Here is a 14990-nt window from a genome sequence, read left to right as displayed (position 1 = left end):
ATTTCAAACATATACAAAACAATTTTCCCAGAGCCACCAAGCTGAATCAGACAGGTTCATACAGAAGCTCAGTGTCCCAGCCCGGTGCTCTGTTGTTTCCTTGCCAAACTCTCGTGAATGGAGATGGAGATGTTCAATGAACATTTCTGCATTTGCACACCAACGTGTCCGCTCCCTGCGTGATTATTACACCCAGAGTGCCCTGCAGGAAACAACGTGAGAAAGCACAGGGCCAGCCAAACCAAAGTCTGCTAGGTCTGAAAAATGTCAACACACTTACTGCTCTTTCCTGTATTGATCCTGACCCTTTCAACCCGCTACGTCCATATCTCAGAAGCAAACTCAGGGCCTCCCCTTGACATTAGCGGGGGAGGCGGAGGGAGGATAAATGTGTGCAGAAACCAACAGAGTGGAAAATGAGTTTCATCAACAGAAAGCATGGGAATGCTCAGTGTCCTTAGCGACAGTAATGCAGGGGAGGGAATGAGAGCTCTCCGTTAAGATTACTTCAGGGTTTGTAGGTCGTTCCCATTTGCTTTCTAAACAGAGCAGAATTCAAGCAGGTGCATTCGCAGGGGCTTGCTGGGGTTGTTGGAGTTGTGATAACTGCACTGGAAAGCTTTTTACAGGGATCCACTCTGCAAACATGCTTTTTTGGTTCAGTTTTTCAGTTTGTTTTGTTTTTTCTTGTTCAGTCTTGAGGTAGGGAAATTAATAGATGAATGATTTATTTTTTTGTCTTAAAAGTTTTAAATGAAAATATATTTTTTTCCATGCTTTTGTCTTGTGTTTCTGAAGTTCTTTTTAAAGCTGACACCATAACCTGAAATACAGTCTAATATATTCTTTATCTCTTTTCAGGCTTGGGAAACAAATGAAATTCTTGTTGAAGTCTGCTATTTCCTTTTAGAACCAGTTAAAGACCTTTATTCTTTCGGTTCCTCTTCTGTTTAGAAACAGGTATGAATAAGTAAAGGTATAGAAATGATATGGCTTTGACAGAAAAATCTATTTCTCTGGGGAATGATTTTTGAATATTTGCACTCAGTATCTCCAACTTGCATTAAGATTAAGCAAAACTAAAACAACCAATCAGGTCTTTGCCAGATAGGTTTGTTTATTGAGAATTCATTGTATGTTTTCGAAATGTTAAAATGATCTCATGTATTAATGCTCTTCTACAGCTGGGGAACACTTCTTACTACTGACGGTGGTTTTGTTTGCATCCATTTACATAAGGCTTTGTTAATTACATCTAGTTGGAATGCAGAGATGTCTGTGCAAAAATGGTAGCTGAGTTACAAAATTGTATAAATTTGCAGATTTTTTTTTCCACAAGGAATAGCAGTTTGCATATCAGATGTTTAGAATACTGAGATTACATTGTAATATGAAAATAAATTTTTGTTAGAAAGTCATTCTAATGTTCAAAATTTCCCAACTGTGTGTTTTTTTCATTTGAAAACATTAAATGTGCAAAATATACACCCTTCCAGAATATACAGGTTTCAGAAGTAACAATGACACTTTATAGGCTTAAAGTAAAACACAGCAAATACTTGTAAAACATGAATGAAATGTGAAAATGTAAATGTAGTTATATCTTATATGCAATGTAAGTTCACTGTTAACTCCATACTACTTTATTGCATAATACCTGGTGATGCAACAACTTACACATCAGACTAAAACAAATAAAAAATGCAATGCAGAATACATAATATCTCTGAGATAATATCTCTGAGATATACATACTTCCATCATTTTTCATGCTAAGGATAAGCTCATAGTCAGGCATTTGGAAGGATTTGTGTTGTTCACATAAAAATACAGCAATTTATTGGCAGAAGTCACAAAGTATTCTCAAGGATGTCTGTTTCCTTAAGGTGTTGATACTTAATTCTCTGGCAAATTGATAGTTATTCAGAAGTACCTGGTGAATTGGTATGCTCAGACCTATGTTTATCAAATTAACAACTAACAGGCAATCAGTTAAGAAATATTCAAGTTATGCCTTTTTCTGCATTTTAATTTTCTGTAGAAGTCAGCACAGATACCACATACATTAGTAAGCTTTATGCAGAATTTAGTGAGATAAAAATCAGATCTACTGTTGCTTTGGGAAGAGAGAGTTCAAGGATTTGGTCAGAGGTGGGAAAACCCACAGGTCTTCCCCCTTTTGTATGGCCGCTTTATTGGAGATCATATTAAAATGTCCTTCTTCTGACAGAATCTTTATCTGTCTGTCTCTGTTTTTCTTCTGCTTACTCTGTTATATGTAAGCAGTGTATCAAATATACACTGAATTAATATTTATACAGCTTCATTGAGGAGAGCAGGGCCACCATCCTGCCTCCATCCAACCCAACCAGCTGGAGCAGAACCAGAGGATCCAAACCATTGCTGGGTGAAGCAGCTGTTTTTTTTGGTTTTTGGTAAAATCCCCATGATGGTGAATTTATTTGAAAGTGGCCAAAAAGAGAATTACTGGTAGAACAGCTCATTTCTTTGGACATTGAAGCATTTCCAATAGCTTTCAGGAAGGGGTTAAGTGGAGGATCTCAGCGCTATCCCGGTATGATCTATGTGACACTGCTACTACTTGATAATTCCTTATTCAGTGTTTTGTCCTCAGCTTGTCACACATCTAACTCACAGAGAGAAAAGATTCCTTGCTCTCCTGTTTCAAAATTCTCCAGCCTTTTTTTTTTTTACAATGTTGGAAAATTTGTGTGAAATTCAATTATTATCAGCAAAGTAATACCTGCTCGGCAGAATGCTCTGAGGTTAAGATTGGTGTAATACACATAACACAAAAGAAGAGCTGGGACAAAAGTGCATACAATAACAGAAAACTATATAAATATATAAAACCATAGAAATAAATACAAAGTCTTTCTTGCTTCTTTTGGAAATTTTCATATCACGTGGACAGCAAAGATAGCTTATTCGGTACATAATAGTCTTAAGAAGTGAAGCATACACTTTTTTAAAAAACTGCTTCCAGTCTTCAAAGGTTGCGAGTTCATGGGAAAATTCGGGTTGAAAAGGACCTTAGCAGGTCTTTAATCCCACCTCTTGCTCAAAACAGCATCAGCTACAAGATCAAACCAAGCTGCTGAACGCTTTTTTCAGGCTGGTCTTGAAAACCTCCCAAGGATGGAGACTGCATAACCTTTCTGAGCAAGCTGTTCCAATGCTTGACTGTCTTCATCATGAAAAAGTCTTTCCTTATGTCCAGTCTGAACTTTCCTTTTTTGCCCATTGTCTCTCTTCCTCTCACAAGCCACGCTGTGAAAAGCCTGGCTCCATCATCTTGATGGCCTTCTCACAGGTGATGGACAGCTACTGGGCTTCCTCTTCATGTCTTCTTGTCTTCATGAAAGCATTTATTGCTTCAAGAAAGTTTGTTTGGCCATAGATTAACAACGTTACTTGTTTTAATAATTATAATAATAACAATAATAATCTATTTTCATATAATTTCTAGATTACTTTGACACAACCCAAGCATTTAGCACACTGGAGGAACAATCAGAGGCCCCGAGTTATAATGTTCCTGACTCCTGCCTAAGGCACCTGTAACACAGTATCGCTAAGCACAGTGATTCTCATGCATATCTGACTCGGGTCTGTTCACCGGGATATCTAGCTGCTGGTTGGTTAAATGTTTATATGGAAAATACAAATTATTTATTATCTCCATCCAGTATAAATCCAAATATCTTTTTTTTTGTGGAGATTTCTTGGGGAAGTAGCTTTACAGTGCTAGTTATCATACAGATATCTCCGGGATTAATTTATGCCACACATTGTGGACCATCTCATCTAGATCAAGGCATTTCCAATCCTTCTATATAGTTTATTTCAGGAGAAGATAGACATCCGCTGGTCTCCTACAGCAACATAGCTTCTGGGATGGTCAGGATATGACCCAGACTTATACTAAAGGACTGAATCCACCAGGGATCTAGACATGGTCTGGAACCACACCAGTGAAACCCTTGAGCCCACCAGCTTTTGGCTTGCGCGTTGGTCTCCATTTTTGTCACTTCTTGGCCACTGCAGCTTTCAGGAGAGCTCCAAGGAGAAAACGACATAACCTTACATTGAGTTTCTCTTGCGTGGAAGATGGACGTGCCAAATTCCATCTCCCTTTTTCACTCCTGTGGTTTTTACGAAAGAGGCTTCGAAGTGGAATAATGAGGTTCACACACGTAACAGTGTACGTATTTATTGTAATATCTTCCCAAAAGATTATTTTCGTGTTCTTACTTGGTTTTATCAATCATAGGATGCAAGTGGTTTATGTCAATAGTGTGAACTGAGAGCACTTCAACGTAATCAAATGTAAAGATCTTGTAAATGTCGCCTGTAGCAAATATCCAGCTGGTGAATATGGATACCAACAAGATGAAAATCAGGGAATGCCTAGTTACATATAGTATGCTTGGTAGCTATATATAGAATTTCTTTGACTTTTCAAAGTCCATTTTTAATAACCACAAAAATCGAACTTCTGTTTTTAGATTATTTCATATGAATCACTTTTACTGTTGCTTAAATCAATGTTAAATGATCTTTTTTCTATTTTTTTTCCTCTTTCACTTCCTGCTATGTTTGCTTTGAAACCTCACTAACAAGGCAAGCAATGTAAACTGGATATTTCTGATAGTTCCTATCCATACCATGATTTGAGACCACCACAATACCATTGAAGACTTTTGACTAAAACTTTGTTTTCCCTTCCCTTGAGGGAAACCTCAGGGGCCACACTTGAGATTTTCTAAAGATTATCTTCTGTTCATGAGACGCTTCATTTGACAGAAACAGTGTACTGAACAAATAGTTGTATTTGTGGGCCAACAATGGGTTTACCCAAATGCATTTATACAGATAAGGAACAGAAACAACAAGGTCTGCCTCCAGTACAATACAGAATTTAAGGAAACTTTTTCGTTCCCCCCCAAAAGAATCTCTCTGAAAAAAATACGGTTGAAATCTTGGAACTATTTATTTATTTTTTATTATTTATTTATTTATTCCTCCTCTGGGTGCCACACGGCTGGCCCTAGGCTAGCGGCACAGTTCAGATGGCAAGCACAGGGTTTTCCCAGATCCAGATGTGAATGACACTTTTCTCTGAGCACTACCTCTTGTTTGAAGGTTGTTGAAAAACAATCTCAATGCCAAGCAAAGGAAGGATATCTATATCCAGAACATTTGAGTGTGAAGGGAGTTGAATACCCACACTGCAGCCCTAGCCACGTGGCGTTCTTGCTCCGTGTGTGTGTTTTCTTTCAGAAGCAGTGTGGCATAGATGACACCAGCCATAAAACTCTTCCCACCAAAAAATACGCAAGCCCAGCTCATTTCCAGTGGCTGATAATCATCGAGGCTCCCATGAGTGAACCTCTGATACTTTTTTAGCTAACAATTAACCCTAATCCCTCCTTCGCCTGACGCGTTTGGCTGAGAAGGGCAACACCGAGGCTGAAAGCAGCAGGCAGGAGAGGTTCCTTCTCCAACTCTACGGACTAAAGGCTGGAGTCATCTGACAAAGAACTGGGAAGCAGCAGGCCAGGCAGTGAGGGGACTGATCTTACTAGGGTTAGAAAAGAAAGTCTGTCTTGTGAGCAGGCTGAATTCAGGATGTTTATGAGCTTCCTGGGGCTGCTGTCGCTGGTGCCAGCGATGTTTGTACGGTGCAGACGGCAGCTATTGACTTTTCCATTCGTTCAGCTCCAGACTCTTTTTTGTTCTGGGGAATTTGCTGTCATTAGAGAGTTGATTGTAGTTTCTTGTACCGAGCTCTAGTGTTTAGAGGAAGGCTTCACTTGTCCAGACTTTCGGAGTCTATCCGTGACTCCGTATTCCTATGACCCTGGGTAAGTGATCCAACCCCGGTTTTACTCCAGATTCCTGGGCTGGAAAACAATACCAGTCTCAGAGGGCTTCTGTCAGGCTTCATTTGGCTGAGATCTTTGGATAAAAGTTGTTTTAATAGGAGAAAACCACTATGATTCACATTCTTATCAAGCCATAAACGTTCTCCCTTTATTTTGTGCAGCGAAAAGATGTGGAGGGGTCGAATTTGCCTGTTAGTCTCGTTTTGTATAGCCCCGATAGCCGTATGTTCTGTTAAAAAAGGCTCCAGGGCAGTAGGTGGGAACATGGGTGTGTGATTCCCGGGTGTCCTGGGGAGCACACATCTTGGGACAGTAACCGAGCAGGTACCAAGCAGTGACTGGCAGCAGCATGCCCCTCCTCACCGGACACAACCGGCAGATCAGCTGGACTCCGCTGCTGGTATTGGGCTATCTCTTTTACCTCCTCCTGGGTGCTATGGTGTTCCAGCTGCTGGAGAAGCAGGCAGAGACCCACTTTTGGGACCAGTTCCAGCTGGAGAAGCTCAAGTTCCTGCAGAACTACACGTGTTTGGACAGGCAAGCCCTGGAGCAGTTTGTACAGGTAAGAGGAACAGGCTCCTATTCTTTTGGCTCAAGCATTATTTTGGTTAGAATAAATTATCCTGTTTTGGCCAAGCATGTCATAAATTGATCTGCTGTCCCTGATATTAAAGGATGAACTGTTCGAGAGAAAGGCAGAGGTTTCTCAAGCCCCTTCACATACCTTTATCTTGATCTATTGCACTTCTTGCTTTTCCCAGCCATGAACTCCCAAAATCTGCAAATCTGCTGATGCACCTTCATGCTACCTTGCAATAATTTCAACTTCATGGTTTTCAGCTCCTTCAGTAATTATTATATAGGAATTATGCATGGGGATTAAAAAAACAAGAATCAAACCTACAAGAAGTAGGTTGCCCTTCCAAACCTGTGCAAATTCTGCCCTTCTTTTCTACCAGAAATTTCTGCTGCGTTTGAAGGTGGTCTTGCACTTCCAGGCCTCTAAAGAAAAGATAAAGTCACCCCTCATAAGCTGTGTTATTTATCACTTATAATGAGAGATAGAGGGCTCTTGTGCAATATGGGTTGTGAATTAATGACATCTTCAATTACATTTTGAGCTATTCCTCAAAACAGGCTGGAGAGAAATTACAAAACCCTTTTTGGTATTATTATAGACAAATCCTCTCATTCTCTTATTGCAAGAACTCAACAGAAATCCTCGAACTTTCACTTTCTCCATGCTCAGAATTTATCCAGTTGTGTCAGAGGGTTGAAAGGTTTAGTTAAATCTCCAGTACCCTAGAAACCTTAGGGAAGGTTCGCATGTGTCCAGATTCTCCTCCCCCTGGCTCCAGAGGAGCTGCTGCTCAGAGAAGGCTGCTCGGAGAATCACGTTTGGCTGTGCCCCTGCTGAATTAAATACATGTAACTCGTAAGCTGTTCCATACAAAACCGGCTGAGGGCACCAGATTATCATCTACGATGCACCAAGCTTCAAAGTACTGAGATTTGGAAGACCTCAAGGGAAATGTCAGCGCAGGAGCCCTCTGACTCACCTGTCATTTATAAGACCTCTTAATAAATTTGTCCAGCTCTTACTAATAGTAAGGAATAGAAGTCTTTCCATATTAAACTTATAAAACTAGGGCAGGGAAGCAATCATCTATCTCTACTGCTCTCATGGAATCTGAGAATCAGCTCAGGGTTTCTTTTTGCATATCCATTATCACTAATAATGGAGTTACCACTTATCATGCATTCACTTTTGACTTGATTGTACATGAAGCAAATTCTTGCCATTCCGTGCCCACGAGCTGCGTTGGCTCTGCTTGGCTAAAACCGCGCAGCTGAGAGGTGGCCCTGAGCTGCAGCTCCTGAGCTCCACAGCTTGGGAAAGGGCAAGTCCAGCCTCTGGGATCTAATGTGTCTCCGGTAAACATGCTTTCCTCAGGAAATTATGCCATTCTGACAGCATCACTGAGAAGCAGATTCATTGAGTAAGGAAGTTTTTAACTCCTAGTTTTGATTCTGTCCATACATTTTCCACCCCAAAGGAACTGATATAAATATTGACCAAGGGTCTATGACCACAGGTCGCTGCAATGTGCATTGGCAGTCATTGTAACTATTCCACATGAACCTGGTTGTTTAGGAATGATTCTCCTGGGCACCAGGATGCCATTTCTTTCATGGGGTCCTACTTAAAAGCAACCACCATACCAAGAAGTCTGGCCTTGTCAGAGTATGTCTGAAGTGTTCCACATTCAGCATTGCCTTACTCTTCCGTGTTGGCTTTCATGATGTGAATGTAGCTCCTCTGAACTCTTGATAATTTGACATGTCAAATTCTTCCCATTCTAAGAATAAGCTTTTAATGGTTAATGTAAAGTTCTTTGTCATATTGAAAAGAAACTCTGCTGGCACTTCAGCCATGAGATCATATGTGACGATGGCTAACAACCCTACCTGATGGACTTGATCAAAGCTGTAGGATTTTTTTATTAAAGGAATAATATTAGCTGTTAAACTTTGGATACTCAATCCACCAGCACAGATCAGCTCATATTGCAGAACCTATGCAAAATAAGATACCTTGTACCGGGTACATTCATCAGATAAGCAATCCTTCTGGCAGCAGTCATCATTTGAATGAAGAATATCTTCTTTGGTCTCATAATCCTGGAAACAACTAAAGCTGAGGTTGCTGTTGGATCCTGCTCATGTCTTGCATCATACAAAAGTCTCTAGAAGAGATGAACAATTCCTTCAGTTGTGGAACCTATCCTGCTTCAATGGACAGATATCCAGTGACAAGAGTTCAAGCTCCTGGCCAGGTCTGTTTCCAAGTTTTGCCGTGTCAGCACAAGGCCATTTTAGTCAAACTCTACCCTGTTGTCTACACTGTTTATTGCTCTGCTTGCTCAAGATGCAAAGAAATACTTACTTCTCTCTTTTTTTCTGACATTCTTCCTGATTTGGTCTAATGGGTTGCTCATCTTTGCTCCTTTGACCTCTTCTGCTTCAGGTCCTCATGGAAGCGTGGGGAAAAGGGGTCAACCCAGAAGGAAACTCTACGAATCCCAGTAACTGGGACTTCAGCAACTCCTTCTTTTTTGCAGGAACTGTTGTCACCACTATAGGTGAGGTACTCTCTTTCCTTATAAATTGGAGTTTCCTCCAGCTGTCCTGTAAAGCCCCCAGAAATGTGCAATTGGTAGAGAGAATATACCTGCAAGACAATCTTGACCATTGTGGGTTACGGTTTTCTGTGGGTTTCCAATCATACCTGTACATTTTCTTGTACATCCAGTGTATTACACGTGCAAAAAAAAAAAAAAGCTGAGCACCTGCTTGGTACATGCAACATCATTAGAACATCCACAGCACATCTTGAGTTTGCTTTGAACCCCTCAGTTGCACCCATCACAAAATTAGAGACCTATAGAAAATTACAATACTCTTTAAGAGTAATATTTTTTTATGTCACATTTTCTGCCAGTAGTAATGAATGCACAGGGCTCTGTCATAAGCTGTGGCAATTTGTAGGCAGATTTAATTGTAGAAAATCATAGGTCATCAAGTTCCAAGCTTCCAAGGCTCAGAACTTCCCATGATGGCCAGCAGCCTGAACATAAAGCCTTTTCATGGAGCTGTTTTCTTCATTTTTTTTCCAGGTTATGGTAACCTGTCCCCCAACACAGTGGGAGGGCAGATCTTCTGCGTGTTCTATGCCTTATTCGGAGTGCCACTCAACCTGGCCTTCCTTAACCAGCTGGGGAAATGTCTCAATGCTCATCTGATTACCCTGGAAAGATGGGTGCAAAAGCCAGGTCGTGCCCAGGTACAGTGTCAACCTATCATTTATTTCCACTATTTTAAAAGTGATTAAAGTTCTTGTCTCAGATAAGTATGGCTGCTGCTGGATTGGGTTTCCTTGCGCATGCCTATATTTTTACGAACCACAGCAATTACAGCCCTCTATATTAGAAAATTAATATACTCTATTTATCTAGAATAGCTTTAAAGCAATTTGGTTCTGCTTGAGGAACTCTAGATTTCCTTTTTTAAAACCTGACTCAGCAAATGTGTTAAGCAAGCACGGCCTCAGTTTTGAGCAGGGTCCTTAAGCTCTGGTGACCTTAGCAGAATATATGCACGTACACACATTGCTGAATCAAGCTTTTATTATCTAGCCTATGCTAGCATCTATCCAGAATCTATCTTTACACTGTGCAAAGAAAACTTGTTTTTATTGGCCTCCTAGTCTGGCTTGGATTACCTTCCCTGATTGTGCCAGTAATTTAGCACTTCCTTCCTTTTTTTTTCTTGAAATGTAAATAAATTCTCCTTCTCCTTCTTTATAGTTTATTGGTGAGTCACTGAACTAGTCCAGATGTATTAGAATAAGGGAATCGCTGATAACAGAAAATACATGAAGGTCATTTATAATAAAGTTAGTGCATGTTTCTGATTAAAGGTTCAATTAATTGACCCCTTTAGTTAGGGAAAAGGGAGATTAGATATGTTAGATATGTTGAAACATTTCAGAGTTCTGGCACAAGTGTTTTTTTCTCTTTTTCATTTGTAAAATCTCTGAGTCACTGCATTCTTTACCTACACTGGGAAAGATCTGCTGGTAAAGCAATACAAGTACTGTCAAGTGCAGACTTGGTTTATATGAGCAGGTTCTTTAGCTGCATGACCTACATCTGTTGCCCAAATAAGTGCAGCTCTACCACCAGCAGGACTTTCATGCTAGTAGAGTTGCATCTTTCCTGAGCTTTCTAATAGCACCTCAGGGATCTGATTTTTTTTTTTTTCCCCCTATGATCAGACAAAGCTTTGGAGCTGTATCTGCTTGTTCACTCTGAAAAACCTCTTCCAGGATGTTGGTTCATCTCCTTTCAAACACAATTTAATTATGCTTTGGGAAATTAATTACAATCAGTTCTTCTTCATTCCTGATTTACCATACCCTGTGTTATAGGTTTGTACCAGAAAGTTCTTAAAGCCAGGGTAACAAGTAATATTGTGCATTACAGTATAAAGGTTTAGGGAAACTTTATTATCTCATTAAATGCTATCACACTTCTGGAAGGAACGAAATGAGAACAGATCTCAGCTATGAGATGTTGATCAGTAATTCGCAAAGTGCTTTGCAAATGAGGTAAGTATTCTGATACAGCTGGAGAGACACGGTACACGGTATAGAAGTGACTTGTCAAAGTCACCCAGTAGGCTGACGCCGAGTTTCTCGAGCTCAGCGGGCTATTTTATATGTGAGATAATACAGAGACAGAAAGAAAAACATGATGCCTGGACCTTCCACTTTAGAAACAGTGGTTTGGCTTTTCAGATAGGCACAACAGGCACATGCACAGAAAATCATCATCTGGTTTGAATGCCCTCAAGGGCATCTTTAAACAATTGCAGTGAGTTTACATCAGCCCACACATCACTAGTCAAAAGCTGACCAGAGCATGTTCTACTAGACAACTGCTCGGTGCTGTTTAGCTGCCATCTTCCTTTTGTCTTTCAGGTGGTTCAAACCCTGGCAGTGGCCATCTTCCTGACCACTGGGACCTTGCTTTTTCTAGTGTTCCCACCATTGGTCTTCAGTTACGTAGAAGGCTGGAGCTATGGAGAAGGCTTTTACTTCACCTTCATCACTCTGAGCACCATCGGATTTGGGGACTATGTAGTAGGTAATAAAGAAGGTGAACTGGACGGTGCTTTGGTGGAATGAGTTCCTCTAGTATAAAGCTAAATACAGAGAGCAGAGAGATCATTCCCCTGTAAATCTGATGGAAGAGCAAGCTGAGACAGATCAGTAATAATGAGCTAATGTGTTATATGATAAGGGCATTTTTCTTTTGGAAGCCAAACTGGGAGCCACCAAAGTCATTTCACATGTGCCATTGAACACGTGTGTCTCTTGAGTAAAATATGGCTAATATGAATTCAACATTGGGTTTCCATTACGATTTTTTTCTTTTTTGGTCGTTAGGAACACTTGATTTTGTGCATGCCTGATTAACATTAGAAATGGCTATTTTTATTGTATAGCCTCAGCTTCAGAGATTTGTTGTCAGCTGTGCTAAGCTTAACCTAGGAGTTGGAACACAAAAAGAAAAAAAAATGCTCATAGATCGCACAAACTTATTAAACACACACTTTTGCAGGGGGTGGAGAGGGTGTATGGGTTTATATGTCATCTGGCAGATCAAAGCTGCCAAGACGGGATGTGGTTTAGTGGGTTGGGTGGTGTTGGGTTGGTGGTTGGACTTGATGATCCTTGAGGTCTTTTCCAACCCTCATGATTCTATGATTCTGTGATTTCTATGCAAAGTTTCCTCACTTTTCAGGCACAAACCCCAACAAGCACTATATCCCAGTGTACCGGAGCCTAACTGCCATTTGGATTGTTTTTGGCTTGGCCTGGCTGGCTCTGGTCTTCAACGTGGGAGCTGACTTGGTGGAAAAATTCCTTCAGCTGAAGTGGCACAAGCCTGACTTAAGCTTGGCAGAAGGGGCCACAATCAAATTGGAAGATGAACCGGAGCAGCCTAGAATCCACATCCCTAGCTGAGCGAGTGACACAGAAAGCGGTCTTGGAAACACGCCTTTCCTCTACATCTCACACTAAGCAAGCTCTGTGGATGAAGGACTAAACTACAGGTTGTGGACTGGTTCCCAAGGAGGGAATGTTTCAGATTCATTGAAATTTCCACACACTGTAGGCATCAGCCAATTAAACCCTCCAAAGAAGTAGGATGCATGGTAAAACAACGGTCCCAGGATTCATTTTACATTTCTCACTCAACAAAGGCAACTTCCCCTGGAGTAATCGATTATTATCCTTTTTCTTTCTCTAGTGGAATTCAGTTCTTATGGTCACTCGTTTTCAAAAAATCCAGAGTGACTGCCTCCCAGCTCCAATGAGAAGTCATGTCACCAAGAATCTCAAGTTGAAGAAGTCAGGTACAGAAATCTTTCTTCATTTCCAATCAGAAAACAAGCAAAACCGCAGAGGAATATCAACAGTAACAGCCACCTGCTTCGTGACATCCATCCAATTCAGATTCATTTGGTATTGTCTGAAATTAGCAGCTTTCATATAAAATTATAACATTTCTTTAAGTTCCTGGGCTAAAATGCTTCTCTCTTAAACTATTCAGGGAGTTTGATTTTATTACAGTTATTGTAAATAAAAAATTGCAGCAGAAAAGACAAAGCAGGACATATAAGCACCTTAGAACAGGCTTGTCACTGGGATATAAAACTGGAGTCACGCTCTGTCTGAAAGTAAACTATGTAAACTTGATAAAACAATGATCCATTCATTGGGTACCAGACCAGACTGTTTATAACCATCACTGTCACGTTCCATGGGTATGCTTGTGACGATGTACATACTGCTATTTGTTCACTGTGTTTATAACTCATGCTAACCATCCATTAATCCTTTTAAACTCATTTATAAGTGGAACTTTAATGTAAAGTGTGAGTGAAATATGACTGGGCACGTAGACTAGTCCCAAGCTAGCCTATGGCTGACAGGCAACGGTGACAACAAACGTCAGGCTTTCAGCAGCTGCTTTGATATTTCATTTTGGGGAAGCGTTCGTAAAACATGTGGAGACATGTGTAGGTCACAAATCTCTTCCCACATACTTTCTGTGATAGATTTTTTCTGCTGAGGAGGGTCACAACGGGCGCTTGTTCTTCCATCTGACTCGGTGCTTGTCTTCTTTGCTGGTCGCTGACTCCTGCATCTCTCAGATCTGAGATGCTGGCACATAAGAATGCCAGCTATGGTTTATTCAACTCATTTCAAAGCTGAGTTTTCAAATGCTTATCGCATCTAAGATTTCCCTCATGTCTTACGACTACCTACGTCACAGATTTTATCTCCTCAGTTTTTGCACTGCTCTTCCTCTGTGCCCTCAGCTATTCCCATGAATTTGTGCAGCCTCTTTGTAGCCTCTTTCCCGGAGAACAGCCAACTCTCTCCTGTCTGGCTTTGTGTATCTTTGCAAATCTCACTGAAAACTTTCTCTCTTGTTCAGACATAATGATCGCATATGTGCTTGTTAACATCACCACCATCCCTGTGCTCTGTACCTGCCTTGTGTCAACACTTGCACTTGGGTGAAAGACAAAATTAAAGTTCTACTGACTTTTATATCTGACCTCTTCCCTTCACTTTGCCTTCTTCCGTGCCTTCCTTTATCTCGCCACAGCCAACCACAAAACAGGCGCTAGTCTAAAGGTGATCCTGTACAGTGTTTTACACCACGCTGCATGCCATAAAAAATGATAATGACGTTTATCAGGGATGGAAGGCGTGCACGCACCACTTACTGGCAAAGCGTTTGGTAAAATCCTTCTTACTTGACATCTGACAGCAGGGAGATTGGATTGCTGTTACTGCAGTCCAGAAAATTGTTCCTGGACCTGATACTGGTTTGCAAAGGAGCAGCACTGTGAGACTATCGCTGCTTTTTTTTTTTTTTTTTTTTTTTTTTTTTTTTGGCTACTGCTGCAAAATTTTTTTTGCTACTACTTACTCCAGTAAGGCTGGGAGTAGCTGCAGCAGTTCTCCAGCTGCCTCCTAGAAAACTCAAAAGACACCTTAAATCACGTATATGGCCATGCTGGACCAGAAAAAAGATACTGGGGACCTCTCCTGTGTTACACAAGTGATAGATGTTTCTTACTCACTTTGTCAATTTTTCAAGATCCTGAAAAGATCCTCAAGGTCATGCACATCTGTCATCAAAATTCCTTTGAGATGCACACTAGGAACACTGGCCCCGTTCTTGAGCGTCGATGGATCAAGTGCTTTCTAATACCCTTCCTCTAACGCAAAGGTACTCAACAACTACCAGCTGACCAGCTAAGAAAAAAAAAAATATATCAGGGAGGAACTGTGCCATCACAGGGGCTCACTAGGAGTCCGAGGAGCGCACCAAAGGGACTCTTCTGCTCTTTCAATAACCCATTTTACCAGCAGTGCAATCCCGCACAGAGTGGAGGTCACAGGATGCTCAGCGCAGATGCACGGAAAGCAGCACT

General features: G+C 40.9%; 1 protein-coding gene across 1 annotated transcript; it reads left to right on the top strand.

Annotated features, from left to right (window-relative positions):
* The first annotated feature begins 6258 nt into the window (after nucleotides 1–6258).
* On the top strand, nucleotides 6259–12501 carry KCNK16 (potassium channel, subfamily K, member 16). Its single transcript, XM_010084443.1, has 5 exons — nucleotides 6259–6471; nucleotides 8938–9052; nucleotides 9587–9753; nucleotides 11452–11617; nucleotides 12278–12501. Exons 1-5 carry the CDS (start codon nucleotides 6259–6261, stop codon nucleotides 12499–12501), a joined length of 885 nt encoding a protein of 294 aa, XP_010082745.1.
* Nucleotides 12502–14990: the final 2489 nt, after the last annotated feature.

Source organism: Pterocles gutturalis, unplaced genomic scaffold (assembly GCF_000699245.1).
Source record: "Pterocles gutturalis isolate BGI_N339 unplaced genomic scaffold, ASM69924v1 scaffold48525, whole genome shotgun sequence".
NCBI lineage: Eukaryota > Metazoa > Chordata > Aves > Pterocliformes > Pteroclidae > Pterocles > Pterocles gutturalis.
The sequence above is the reverse complement of the archived record's forward strand: the minus strand, read 5'-3'. Positions and strand labels throughout refer to the sequence as shown.

Coding starts and splice junctions, on each gene's coding strand:
- KCNK16 (XM_010084443.1), top strand. CDS start 6,259: ATGCCCCTCCTCACCGGACACAACCGGCAGATCAGCTGGACTCCGCTG. Junction 6,472..8,937: donor CCCTGGAGCAGTTTGTACAG/GTAAGAGGAACA, acceptor CTTCTGCTTCAG/GTCCTCATGGAAGCGTGGGG. Junction 9,754..11,451: donor AAAAGCCAGGTCGTGCCCAG/GTACAGTGTCAA, acceptor TTTGTCTTTCAG/GTGGTTCAAACCCTGGCAGT.